This window comes from Cebus imitator, unplaced genomic scaffold (genome assembly GCF_001604975.1).
Source record: "Cebus imitator isolate Cc_AM_T3 unplaced genomic scaffold, Cebus_imitator-1.0 Scaffold92, whole genome shotgun sequence".
In the NCBI taxonomy this organism is placed as follows: Eukaryota; Metazoa; Chordata; class Mammalia; order Primates; family Cebidae; genus Cebus; species Cebus imitator.
This window is the reverse complement of record NW_016107407.1, coordinates 10,993,047-11,008,139: the sequence shown is the minus strand read 5'-3', so window position 1 is coordinate 11,008,139 and position 15,093 is coordinate 10,993,047. Positions and strand designations below refer to the sequence as shown.

At 36.8% G+C, this 15,093-nt stretch overlaps 1 protein-coding gene across 10 annotated transcripts in view; it reads right to left on the bottom strand.

The window, feature by feature from the left end:
* ARHGAP21 (Rho GTPase activating protein 21) overlaps positions 1 to 15,093 on the bottom strand; it is a 130,513-nt gene that overhangs the window by 63,679 nt on the left and 51,741 nt on the right. For 8 of the 10 annotated variants that reach the window (XR_005201388.1, XR_005201389.1, XM_017535533.2 and 5 more), the window contains exons 3-4: positions 10,965 to 11,144; positions 7,320 to 7,344 (exon numbers count right to left, since the gene is read on the bottom strand). The exons of 1 other annotated variant lie outside the window; for it this stretch is intronic. Coding sequence is in view for 6 of the 9 variants with exons in the window: in XM_017535533.2 (XP_017391022.1) it covers positions 7,320 to 7,344; positions 10,965 to 11,144 (205 nt within the window). In the remaining 3 variants the exon portion in view is untranslated. Of the gene's footprint in view, positions 1 to 7,319; positions 7,345 to 10,964; positions 11,145 to 15,093 lie in introns of those variants that run through there. One more of the 10 variants, XM_017535538.2, reaches the window with a different exon arrangement.

Sequence of the window (15,093 nt, the reverse complement as noted above, 5' to 3'; positions counted from 1 at the left end):
AAAAAAAAAAAAAAAAAGAATATTTATAGCTCAACAACAAAAAGACAAACAGTACAATTTAAAAATGGGCAATGGATAAAAACAGACATTTCTCCACACAAGATATACAAATGGCAACAAACACACAAAAAGATGCTCAAATCATTAAGTCATTAAAGAAACACAAATCAAAACCACAATGAAATGCTACTTCATACCCACTGGGTTGGCTATAATACAAAAATGGAAAATAACGTATGCTGGTGAGGATGTACAGAAATTAAGACCCTCATTCATTGCTGGTAGAGACACAGAAATGGTGTAGCCACTGTGGAAAACAGTTTGGCAGTTCCTCAAAACATGAAACATAAAATTACCGTGTGACCCACAACTCTACTCCTGGGTATAACCCCCAAAAATTAAAAACAAGAATTCACACACTTGTACATGCATGTTCACAGCAGCACTATTGTTCAAAGAAGATATATAAATGGATCTTTTATTATTACCTAGCTTTCAAGAGAACAGAACCCTCTTTCTTACACAAGAATGAATTATGTGAGAGTAAAGAACTTTCTTTTTTTGTTTTGTAGATACAGGGATCTTGCTATGTTGCCCAGGCTGTTCTCAACCTCCTGGCCTCATGCAATTCTCATGCCTTAGCCTCCCAAAGGGCTGAGATTACAGTCATGAGACACTATACCCAGCCAAGAGTAAAGAACATTATGAGGCTGTGGTAGAAATTTAGAGACTTCCTGAGCTGCAGCCCAGCTCTGCCACCTGCTAGTAACTTAAACACTCTGCATTTTAGTTTCATCATCTGAAATATGGCAGTGATGATAATATCCACCTTAGAAAGCTGCTGAGAGGGTTAAATGAGTTAATCCATGCTAAGTCTTGAGATGTAGCTAGTACACTGTTAAATTAGCTGCTGCCACCACTACCGTCATCATTATTGTGGTCTTCATCACCATCGTTCTAACTATTTCCTAAAGTAGCCTCAAGAATATTTAAGACACTTGTGGTTGTTCTACTGACCAGCATTAAGAGTTCATAAAAACATAATTAGTATGTTTGCCTAACAACCAGAGAAACTCAAATCATTTAAATGGTCAGCATAGTGAAAAATCATTCTGGGAGGCAGTGGGGCACACCTGTAGTGCCGGCTACTTAAGAAGCTAAGGCAGGAGGATTGCTTGAGCTCACAAATTTGAGGCTGCAGTAAGTTATCATCATGCCCGTACACTCCAGCCTGGGAGCAACACCCTCTGTCTCAAAACAAAAATTTAAAAAATTGGTGAATGCTTCTTCTCAAATACTTCAAAAAAGAGATCCATGGAGGTTAGTAACACTGCTACATTTTGAAAGCAATTCTAAACGTGCTTCTGATACCCCAACCAAAGTCTTAGATCATGAACCGTACTTGAAAAGTCTCCCATTAGTACAGGAGGTCTTTGCCAAATGAGGTTTCGCCAAGGTTACTGCCGAGTATCACTCCAACACTGGCGGAAACTCAATTTCTAATTGTGTTTTTACAATAGCCAGATCTCTTTCATATTATATCTGATTTTTTTTTGCACCAAGGAATGAAATGCTTGTAATCCTTCATTCCCAATATAACATCATACATTTCCTGCACTGAATAGCCTAAGATCCTCCTCTCCGAATATTTCCTTTGGTTCATTAATGGTGCAGCAATTGTGAACAAAGTTCCTGCACATATCTCCTTAATCAAAATTGATATATGAGTAGAAGAGGTCTGCTCATCAGTATACCATAGGAAGCTAAATATCTGATGTTCTGCTCAGGCCCCTGTGCTGGAGCCAGGGCTCTGACTGCTGTCACCAACTTTGGATGGCATCCTGAAACCACCCTTCTCTCAAGGCCATCTGACCAGTCGGGGCTGCTGAAAGACACACTGAAGCTGGCTGCCACCTCCTACTATTCTTATTTTATTTATTTATTTTTTTAACCATAGGAATATACATCTCATTTCTTATTTTATTTATATTCATAATTTTAAATACATTACTTATATAATTATATAACATTATATTGTTATAGTCATTGTCTTTATAAATATATATATTATAAATTATTATATTCTCCAGAGATTTAAGGGAATACAGATGTCAGCAAGGTATTCGTTATCCACAAGCAACTATTACCACCAAAAAAAATTATTCTACTTAAATAACCTTTTACTTATAAAAAATCTGCATCATAGTACAGAAAACTAACCAACAAGAAAAAATACTTCTAAAATATAAAAGAGTGCACACATAAAGAATATGAGAACCATAACAAAATGCAAACAACGGGTAAGTAAAATAATCAGAAAATTAAATGGCTCAGTATTTCTTGGTTGATAAGAAAGAAACAAGAAAATTAAGTGGCAAAAGAGATTTCACTAAATTGTCAAAAGGAAGGAAGACCAAAATCGTTCAGCTGTTTAACAGAATTTTGGCATTACAACAGCATCTCTTAGGAGTTTGAATAAAATCCTGGCAATTATTTTCTCTACAGTGATTCTAGGCTTTGACTCTGATCATTACACTGGAAGCTCCAATTCTATTAAACTAACACAAAATTCTACATAAAAGGATTTCATGATCTCAACATGCTCAAAAATAAGTTTTCAAAGCAAATGAGACACTAAGATAAAAATCGTAACATTCTATCGAATTAAAATACTAAATTATTTATAGTTTACCTCTGAATAGGTTGCATTCTAAAAACTGACTTGTAAATAATTGTCTAGAAGTTAGAAGAAATTTTTTTCACATACAATATGGTGTAACTGACGATCAGGTTATCTGAAATGGTATCATGACTATTATACTGAGGGCTGAGCAGGCCTTTGTGAAATACCCTGTGACCCCAACTATCAATTGGGGTGCCAGGAGCAAACTCACACTTGGAAAGCAAAGGTGCAATCAAAGTAGGTAGGGCACTAAGACTCCATAACCTCATTAAGCTCTGCACGTCCACTACTGGCCAAATACTAAAACTGAGTAACAAGTGATGGTTGCTCCTGCAAAGTGTTCACAGCCTCTAAACTTGGGATCTCCTTGACCTTTGTCAATGCAGAATTCACAGAATTGATTTCATAACATACTAAATATACCCTATTTTTATTTTATCTACTAATCTTCACACTATATAGGTCACACCCTTTTTTCAGCCAGAATTATTTTTAAAATAAAATTAAAGAAATGAGGAAAGAGACTTAAAACGATGACAATGGAAGTAAGATGGCAGAGTTATAAGATGGACTTAAGATTTAAGATACTGATGTGGAAATCCAGTTACTGTCACTTACTAGCTGTTTGAAAGTAGGCAAGCTATTTCTCAACCTCAGTTCCCTCATCTACAAAATAGGAATATTATCTCATACCTCACAGGGTTAGAGTGAGGTTTAAAGAAGATAAAAATATATATTATGATGCCTGAAATATATGAGATTAAGTTCAGTCATATGCTAATTTCCACCAGTCTTCCAACCTACTCCCCAAAATCAAGCAGTTTTTCCAAATATATTACAATTATATTGTAAATCACTTTCTCCAAATACTCTCATACATTTTCATATTCTTCTTTGCTTACGAAGAAAAACTATAGATCTTCTGGACTTAATTAATATCCAGCTTCGTTGAACTTTTGTTTCAGAAGAGGTAAGGTACTTGAATATTTGTTTCTCTCATTTTAAAGCCTTAGTTTTGTGGTTTTAAAAAATATCTTATTAGTCTTTTAACTAACTTTGATTTACCTTTTTGTTAACCTTGCTTATAATTATTTTCTCCCTCAATCTGTTAGACCTCTGATAGTAAATTTTTACATTTCAATTACATTTGTCCCTTGAACAATGGGTTTGAACTCTATAGGTCTGTGGATTTTTTTTTTTTTTTTTTCAGTAAAAATACAATATTCACAGTAACACAAGGATGTAAAATCTGTGTTTCCAATACATGGATTCCATTGGGTCTACTACAGGACATGAGTGTGTGGAAATTAGTATATATGCAGGCGGTCCTGGAACCAATCCCCTGTGTATATCAAGGGGTGACTGTATTTACATTCTTTATGAACTTTTTCTTTTAGCCATTTTATCTTCTAGTTATTATACTGACTCTCTATTTTCTTACAATGTAACTTTCCTTACTTAGGATTATCCCTTCATCAACATCATACATGCCAGTAGAGCAACCAGATAATTTAACCTCAAACTACAGCAGTAACTCAATTCAGATCTCAAGTTCAGTTGTAAGGGATAATAATCACAAAAGATCACCAGATACGCAGCCCTGAATATCAATTCTTCTAAACGGTTTGAAAGTTGTCACTGGATCAAGCCAGACTCATGGGGACCTAGACACTTGGAACACAATGCTTTGGTGCCCATTACTTTAAACCAGGGTTTCTCACTCTTGCACTATTAATATTTGGGGCCAGATAACAGTAATAATTATTATTATTTTGAGACAGAGTCTTGCTCTGTCAGGAGTGCAGTCGTGTGTTCTCGGCTCATTGCAACCTCCACCTCCCGGGTTCAAGAGATTCTCCTGCCTCAGCCTCCCACGTAGCTGGGATTACAAATGTGTGCCCCCAAGTCTGGCTAATTTTTGTATTTTTAGTACAGATGAGGTTTCACCATGTTGGCCAGGCTAGTCTCAAACTCCTGACCTCAAGTGACCTGCCCACCTCAGTCTTCCAAAGTGCTGAGGTTACAGGGGTGAGCCACTGTGTCTGACCCAGATAATTCTTTGCTGTGGGAGGCTGCCCTGTGCACCGTTTCAAGAGCACTTCTGGCCTCTATCCACAGATGACAATACACACTCCCCCTCTCCCAATTGTGATAAAGATGTGTATAAAGAGGATGCATTACCATATACCCTCCAGAGAGCAATATCATGCCAAGCTGAGAAGCACTTTAAGCTGAATGAGACCTCAAGGTTTTGTAGTTGGCTTAAATTGAGGAACCACTTTAAAAACAGCCATAGGAAGAAATGGTCTTGAAAATATTATCTGCTGTATCAACTCTTTGTTTTCCAGGGGAGAAACCTGTCTCAGACCTCAGTGCAAACAGAATGTTGTTCTTTAGGAATAATGTGTATCCTTAACTGATCATATTCTCATCTTTTCTATGGCCAGTAGCAAGCTCAAAAGCAAACGTCTAGCCCATCTTCAATAGTATAGGACCTAAAACATGAATGTAACCCGTAATAGATCTTCTAGTTTTCCCTTATAAATGTTCAAATTTACTCTCCCTAGCCAAAGCACAAAACTAAATCCATTCACTTCAGCGAGCTATGTCAGACACATAATGATGTGCATGAAGTTTTATAACGATGTCTTTTGACATTTATTAGAAGTATATTTCCCCCCATAAGAGGCATGAATTCTAGATGCTGTGTGTCCAGTAGGTTGTCCAGGCATCAGCACATCAGCCTTCAGGACAACGGGAAGATGGAGAACCTCTATCCTCTTCTCTCTTGCTGATGCCAGCTTTGTCAGTTTTCCCTTTCCCCACTAAGGCTTATTTCTAACCCATGCCAAGTAACATTTGGAATTCATCCTGAACCCTGGTGCATGACAGATGGTGATGCAGGAGTGGCTCATCTTGTACTAGTGACAACTATGAAGAGTCCTGCCTGGCCCTATACCCTCTGATTACTTTTGAGAGTGCTTTAAAAAAATGCCATTTCCTTCACATTTTAACCCATAACCTTTTCAAGACCTCAAATGGTTATTATAAAAGTCCATCAACAAGTTGAGTGGGTAAGCAATTTGTAGTATATTCATATAGAGGAAAAAAAGTACTATCGTTTCTCATACATATAATACAGTGAAGGTCAAGAATATTATGCCTGGCAAAAGACACAAAAGAGTACATGCTATATTATTCCATTTATTAAAAGAAAAATCTAGATGAGGCAAAATTGACCTATTAGTGATAAAAATCAGATTAGTGACTATGTAAAGACGGCAGAATAAAAAAAATAAGGGAACTTTACGGAATGATGAAAAGTTGTTTTAGATATCATATCTTAATTGGGATAGTGATTTCACAGGTTATACACTCATCAAAACTTACCAAACTGTACACTTAAAATAGATGAAAATCTGGTGTTCTTGCTAAACACGCATGACCTTGAACTAATGATGAGAACACGTCAGATAAATTGAAAATGAAGGACATTCTATAAAATAACTGATCAGGCTGGGCGCAGTGGCTCATGCCTGTAATCCCAGCACTTTGAGTAGCAAAAGCGGGCGGATCACAAAGTCAGGAGATTGAGACCATCCTGGCTAACACGGTGAAACCCCGTTTCTACTAAAAATACAAAAAAGTAGCCAGGTATGGTGGTGGGTGCCCGGCATCCCAGCTACTCAGAAGGCTGAGGCAGGAAAATCACTTGAACCTGGGAAGCGGAGGTTGCAGTGAGCCAAGACTGCCCCACTGGACTCCAGCCTGGGTGACAGAAAGAGACTCTGTCTCAAAAAAAACAAAACAAACAAAAAAACTGATCAGTACTAGTCATAAAATACAAGGAAAGACTAAAGGGACATGACAAGTGAATACAACATGGGATTCTGGAAGAGAACAAGGATACTAGTGGAAAAACTGGTAACATCCAAATAAAGTCTGTAGTTTAAATAGTAGTATTGTACCAATGCTCATTGCTTAGTTTTGTTGATTATACCATGGTATTGTGAGTTTTTAACACTAGAGAAAGTTAAATAAAAGACACATAAAAATTCTCTGTACTATTTTTGCAACTTTGTTTCTAAAATTATCCAGAAATAAGTTTTTAATAGGTGCATTTTGTTGAGTGTGAATTTTAGCTCATTAAAGTTGATTTAAAATCAGTTATTAAGAAATAATTTATCTTCAGCTTGATTGTCCTTTTAAGTTCATTAAATAATTTTTAAATCAACAACATTAACTATAAGAATAACCCAAATCCTCTTTCCAATATTGGAGTCAATAAACCTAACTGATAAAACACATATAGCATTCTTTATTAAAATAATCACCTCATTTAAAAAGATCACTAATTGAAATAAAAATCTTAAGTACTCTCTTTGGAATTATCATGACATATTTCTCAACAAAAACACATAGAATTAATAATAAAATTATTACATGTTCAAATTAAGATGAGACAATGGAATTCATACAACTTTGAAGTCTACAGTAAAATACATTATATGCCTCTCACACCTAAAAACTTATATATTTGAACACCAAAAATTACATCTCATTTAATATCACTTAAAGAACAGAAAGAAATGGGTAGACAAAGATTCAGAGACAAATTAAAATGTTTATAGCATACCTCCTCTGTTTCCATTTTCTTCATCCTACAAATAAAAACAATATATATATTCATTTATGAATACACATTTATAAACTCTTGTTAATCACAGCAAGACTCAATTTTATTCAAACTGACCTCCCCAAATTGTGGCAATTACAATCTCACTAACAGTATCCTTAATTGATCATATACTCTTCTATAGCCACTGGCAAGCTCAAAAGCAAACTGATAGCCCATCTTCAGTAACAGTATAGAAGGTGTCTTTCACTGGAAAAATAACAGTTTTTACAAACAGAGATAAGAAAGCTGTGGGTGAAGCCAATTTAGGGGTAGGGAATCAGGAGTTCAGTTTCTGGCATTTGAGTGTGAGAGTTCTAATAGAGATACCCAAGTGAAATTGTCAAGTAGGCAATTGTACAGATGGAAAGGCCATGTCATCACTTACTGTACTATACTTAAATGTGCCTTTAGAGATATTACAGGAGCCAGAGCTGTCTATATAAGTGGACTCATCCCAAATTGCTACATATTTAAGTTCATGTATTCAATTTTGAAGTTTGTTTATCTACTTGGTCTCTTTCATTGTTACCATGCTGTCTTGCTGCCATGTTATCTACCTCTAGCTGGGAAATTAGAAATGTTTAAAAACTAGAAAGGCCAGGCATGGTGGTTCAGGCCTGTAATCCCAGCACTTTGGGAAGCCAAGGCAGGCAGATCATGAGGTCAGAGGTTCAAGACCAGCCTGACCAACATGGTGAAACCCAGTCTCTACTAAAAATACAAAAACTGCTGGGTGTGGTGGCTCACACCTGTAATCCTAGCACTCTGGGAGGCCGAGGTGGGCAGATCGTGAGGTCAGAAGTTTGGGACCAACCTGACCAACACAGTGAAACACCATCTCTACTAAAAATACAAAAATTAGCTGGGCATGGTGCCTTGTGCCTGTAATCCCAGCTACTCAGGAGGCTGAGGCAGAAGAATTGCTTGAACCTGGGAGACAGAGGTTGCAGTAAGCCGAGATCACACCACTGCACTCCAGCCTGGGCAACAGAGCAAGACCCCATCTCAAAACAAAACAAAAAAAGCTAGTATAAAATACATTTTTTTCAAATATTTGCGGAGTCTCTACCATATTGAAGCTACCATGTATCTTAGAAAGAAAAACAGACATTGGGTGAAGGGCTGATAATTTATTACATAATTTTTTGACATTTACTTTGGCTGGCCAAATGTTTTTTTTTCCTTCTTCTGATTTTAAGATCTGTTCTAAGACTGAGGTTGCCAGATACGTGACAAAATAAGGACACTGTTATATTAATTACACATTTTCTAAAAGCTAGACAGTATTAAAATTTTTAATTCCTTTGAAGTAAACTGACAGTTTCATAATTGAAATAGAAAAGATTCCAATATGTATTTTCCATGTAAAATTTACAAGACAGAGCCCTGTTTGCAAGAACATTTGTATTAATAGCATTAATAACTAAAATTTATTGAGCAACTACAGTGTCAATTTCTAAGCTAAATATGTTACAAGTACTGCATCATTCAATCATCACACAGCCTGTGAAGGTCTGTTAGTTGACTTACGCAAGGTCACAGATCTAATAGGAGGCAGAAATGGAACTTAAACCTAGGCTCTTTTGACTCCAATGACCATGCTATCAACAACTGTAAGCATGTCCTGGAATATCATTTCATTTGAATATCATTTCATTTCATTCTTTTGTTGTAACATTCACAAGAAAAATTAATTCCCCACTGGGACCCCATCTGTGTGGAGTTTGTACATTCCTCCCCAACTGTGTGGGTTTTCTCCAGGTACTATGGTTCTCTCCCACATCCCAAAGCTGTGCCTTTTCGATGCACAGGGGTGTCCACATTGTCCCGGTCTGAATGGGGGTGGCTGTGTGTGTACATCCTGTACACAGGATGTACAGCATCCTGTCCAGGGTTAGGTCCCACCTCATGCCCTGAGCTGCATGAGCTGCTGAGACAGGCTCCAACCACCCTCAATTCTGGACTTCTTATAACTCTTTCTTAAGTGTATGAACATCTCACATTTATTTCAATATTTAACACTGGAAGTGCTTTGGTCTTTATTTACAAGTTCGGTGATATTTTTATGACCAGAAATATGCCCAGTAAACTCTAGCCAATGTAAGATCAGTTATCACTTAAATCTGTTTCACTTAAAGTTGCAGTTTCCAAAAATCTCTTGACAATGTTAAGTGAGGATTTACTGTATGTGCTACTAAAATTTCTAGAAATATTTTCCAATAAAAATCATATACGTTTATGTAAGTTTGGTAAAATTATCTTATAAAAAATTGTACTACCTATATGTTCATCATGACCCAAAGCTCTTATTCAAAACAAAACAAAGTCAAAAAATATGCAATCCTAATGTAATTATCCAGTGTTCTCACATGTGACCTAATGCACAAGTAACACTACTTGAGGCTTTTTAATATCAAATTGATTCTTAAGGAATCTAGTCCAGTTGTATTATACACATTTCAGAAAATCCAAACAGATAAATTTCATTCCAAAGGTACCAATTCTTTACAATCCTTAAAAGCTATTCCAGTTGTTTCCTATTATCTCAGTGTTCAAATAACCAAAAATATAAAAAATTAATTAAAAAAAAGAAAAAAGCTATTCAGTATTTCAGAAAAGCGTATCTTGTAAGAAATTACTAGGAAGACACACTTAACAAAAATATAATTTAAAACTGTGGTCCCTAGATACAAATACAGACACTACTTTTTAAAAGACAGTTTGGGATTCATAGATATTTAGAATTAGAAAACACTTTCTAATCCCCTAGTTCAATTCCTGCAAATGAAAACGGAAATCTAGAGGTCAAAAGAAGTGGCCTGGCCAGGATCTCATAACTCTTCCGAATATCATCATTTCCATTATATTATCGTGTATAATTAACTATTGTTCAGCATCAAGCATGCGTATTGGTCAAGTTCAAATCCCAGATCAACTACTTATCTGTTTTATGACTCAGATCAGTTTCCACATCTGGCATATGGGGCTAATAATACCACATGCTCCACAGGATTCTGGTGTGGATAAAGTAAGAAACGCTCATAACAAATGGTAAGGAATACAGAGCAAGTACTCAGTGTGTCAACTGCACTTTATAACTTTACATTTCAGGCTGCCCTTTTCAGCTTGTGTTACTGTCCACTGAAGCCTGTCAATGTAATTCATTTTGATGAGAAGCTGTTTTTAAATTCTAACATGATATCATATTACATATCTGAACGTTATATATTGTCCTAATTCCATTAAAACTCTTGGAATATTTTAGTGATCCATTTCCTTTGCATAGTAAGCCCACAAAACTCACTATTTTTCTAGATAATAAACAGTTACATATTAGAAAATGTAGAATAACGTCTGGAATTAGGAGTCTTTAAAAAATATAGATTTGGAGTTTAGAATCACTATGATTTTTCAGAGAAGACTCAAGTTTCTGTTCTGTTCTTGATAGTGGAAAAATACCTAAACGAAGAAAAATAATATAATAAAAATGCAAATGTAATGCTTACTTCTTTTAAGATAGGAAAGAAAGGCCAGAGGGAAGGGTAAGAGGAAGACAAGAGGGAAATAGGAATGGCCTCAAGTTGCTGAAACTATTTCTCTTACCTTATACGAAAACTGAATTGCAGACTCTGGGGGATAAACAATAAAATGTCTTAATGTAAAACCAAAGCCTTGAGATGTTCTTTTCAACATAACTGTTTTGGGACCTGGCCAGGAGAATGTTTCATCTTCGGACAGTGATACAGTTTCACTTTGCTCTTTTCCATCTTTACTTTTTGAGACCTAAAGTGAAAAAGATATTTAAAAGTTAGCTACATAACACAATATACTTCCTCACCTAGAAAAAATTCTATGTAAAAATGTTTTAATACCTGAGTGCCAATATGAACTATTTTCTGATACATAAATTATCTATATTATAACAAAGCATGCAATTATCAAAAACTATTTTTCTAGAAAATAATGCCATAAACAGCCTGAAGCAACAAAAAACTCTCAAAATAGATATATAATTGCTAAAATTAGAAATGCAATAGAAGGAATGAAATATAATACCAAAAGAAGTTTTAAAGAGCACTATGGACTAAGAAACAGAATGCATCAAAGAAGAGACATAAAACTCTTACCAAGAAAGAAACATAAATAGTCCAACAGCAACAAAGGACTTTAGAAAATAATAGAAAAGGTCTTCAGGTTCTGAGCACAAATTCAGTATTCACACAGATAACCCTTCTGATACCCTGGCCTTCCTGTTCTTCGACCTCCTCTCTTCCACTCTCAGCTTTCACCTGGTCATGACTGAAACCCTCTTAACAAGCCCAAATGAAGAATCCTACCTAGAACCGCTACCTATTAGTTTACTATTTATTCATTCCCTCTCATTCCCCAACCCTTGCAATTCTTCAATCAGGAGCTGACCCAGCCACCCAGTCCCTATCCCTCATCACTCCATGTTCTCACTTTCCTCTTAAGCCAGCTTCAATTCAACTCCTTTGCCTTTTCCCACTTCCTCGAAGTTGCCTGACAAAACCTAACCCTGGATAAATCAACCCTGCCTACTCTGGGCTTCCTGCACCTATGCAGGTGAACATGGGTGGAGAAAAACAAAAACGAAGCTATATTCTAAGTTCGTGACCACTAACCTCAAGAAAGCCATTAGTGTTGTCAGTCAACGGTAACACATTTCTCTCCAGTCATTCATCCTAGACGACTATTTCATCCCTTTTCCCCCATCCTCGCCTGCAGCAGTTTCTATTACACTAAGAAAACAGGAGCAATAAAATGAGAACTGAATCACTTCCCATATCCACCCCACTAACCTGCAACCATGTCCATGTTCCCCTGTCTTCCCTTCTGCTATGATAGATGAGCTCTCCATTCTCCCAAGGTCTCAGCAGTTGAGACTAGATCCCATTCCCTCTTATTATTCAAAGATAGAGGTCCAACAATTCTCCCCTCTCTCTTTTGCATCACCTGTTCTCTCTTTATTTATGTAGCATTCCCATCTGCATACACGTATTTTGCAGACTGGACAACCTGAGTTCAGAAGATACTCCCACCTTACCCTCCCAAGTAGGCTGGACTACAGGTGAATGTCACCAAACTATTTTTTTTTTTTTTTTTTTTTTGAGAAATGAGGTGTCACTATGTTCCTCAGGCTGATCTTGAGCTCCTGACTCAAGTGACCCCCCTGCCTCAGCCTCCCAAACTGGCAGGGGATTATAGGTGTATGCCACTGCACCTGGCCAAAATCCTCTCTTGATCACACAGCTATCATCTCTCCAGCTATCATCTCGTTTGTCTGCTTCTCTTTGGAACAAAACTCCTTAACACTTAAAAGTTATCTGTGCTTGATGTTTCCAATTCTTTTCCTTCTATTTCTCCAAAATCCTTTTAAATCAGGCTTTTATCTGTCTAACTCCCAGAAACTGCTCTTGTCAAGGTCACCCATAACTTCCACATTTTAAACTGAATGATCAATTCTCAGTTCTCATCTTATGTGCACCTTACTGGCACAGGGGTCAGTTCCTCCTTGAAGAATTTTCTCCACTTGACTTCTCACACTGATTTTTCTTCCAACTCACAGGCGACTTTGTCTCAGGCTCCTTTGCTTTCATCTGCTAAGGGCTCAGTCTACGGACTTCTCTAGCTATGCTCTGTCTTTTGGTGATTTCATTCCATTTCCTGCATTAAACATCATCTATATGCAAATGACTCCCAAATTTGTATTTCAAGCCCAAGCCTCTTCCAACCTGATAGGTATCTTAAACTTAACATGTCTGCATAGCTGATAAAATTTTGTTTTAAATTACAACTCCAAGTTAATCCCGGCATATTTGAAAGGTCAACTTTATTGAATTGCAAATATTGAAGTCTTGGTTCTATTATATTTTTTATTATCTTCCACCAGTGAGTCTATCCACTCTGCCACAATAATTTGCTTCATATAAAAGTGAAAAGGTAGCTAGATAGCAACACTGCCCAGCCAAGCTTGCAGTAGCCGTGCCATATGATTGAGTTCTACTAAACAGAATGTTAATGAAAGTAATATACACTATACAAAAAAAAAAACAACAACAGTATTTCCATATACTAGCAATAAGCAATTGGAAATTTAAAACTTTAAAAAATACCATTTATATTAAAATAATTTTATTACCATTTATAATTACCATTTATATTAAAATACAATTTTATCATTTATTTTAAAAATATAAAATATTTAGGGATAAAGCTGCCAAGATTTGTAAGATCTACAAACTGAAACTCTAAAACATTAAGAGATATTAAAGAATAAATAAATGGAGAGATATACCATGTTCATGATTTAGAAGATTCAGTACTGTTACAATGTTAACTCTCCCCAAATTGATCTATAAATCCAGTGCAAACCCAATAAAAATCTAAGGAGATTTTTGTGTGGAAGCTGCTATGATATTTCCAAAATTCAAAAAAGAACAAAGTTGGTCTACTTAGACTGCAAATCTTTAAGGCTTATAAAGCTACAGTAGTCAACACAGTACAGTATTGGCATCAAGACACACAGATTCACAGAACAGAATATAGGGTCCCGCTATAGACCCACAACCACATGATGCTGCCATTCTACCACCAGGTATTTACCCAAAAGAAACATGAGCCCATGCCAATATTGTACAAGTATAATACAAATACTTGTAAACACAAATCACCCTGGAACAATTGGCTATCTGTGTGCAAGAAAAGAAATGAACTTTGATCCATAACTCATATGACAAACAAAACTTAACTCAAATGATCATACACCTAGGCTGGGCACAGTGGCTCACGCCTGTAATCCCAGCACTTTGGGAGGCCGAAGCAGGTGGATCACTTGAGGACAGGAGTTCCAGACCAGCCTGGCCAACATGGTGAAACTCTGTCTCTACTGAAAATACAAAAACTAGCTGGGTGTGATGGCACATGCCTATAATCCCAGCTATTTGTGAGGCTGAGGCAGGAGAATCTCTTGAACCCTGAAAGTGGAGGTTGCAGTGAGCCAAGATTGCACCACACACTCCAGCCTGGATGCAGAGCGACTCTGTCTCAAAACAATAAAATAAACGATCATAGACCTAAATGTAACACTTAAAACTACAAAACTTCTGGAAAAAAATGGGAAAATCTTTATGAACTTAGGTTAAGATTTCTTAGATATAACCCTAAGGAGCATAATCCATTAATAACAACAAAATATTCATTGGAAGAACATATGAATTTTTTAAAAAAGAGATAAATGAAACTTCATCAAAATTAAGACCCTCTACTCTTTGAAAGACACTTCCTGGCCAGTCGTGGTGGTTCACACGTGTAATCCCAGCACTTTGGGAGGCTGAGGCAGGAGGATCTCAGCCAGGAGTTTGAGACCTGCCTGGGCAACACAGGGAGACCCTGTCTCTACACAAAATTTAAAAATTAGTCAGGCAGCCAGGCACAGTGGCTCATGCCTGTAATCCCCTCCTTTGGGAGGCTGAGGCAGGAGGGTCACCTAAGGTCAGGAGTTCAAGACCAGTCTGGTCCACATGGTGAAACCCTGTCTCTACCAAAAATACAAAGATTAGCCAGGTGTGGTGGTCTGTGCCTATAATCCCAGTTACTCGGGAGGCTGAAGCAGGAGAATCATTTGAACCAGAGAGACAGAGGTTGCAGTGAGCCAAGATCATGCTACTGTACTCTAGCCTGGGCAACAGAGTCAGACTCTGTCTCCAAAAAA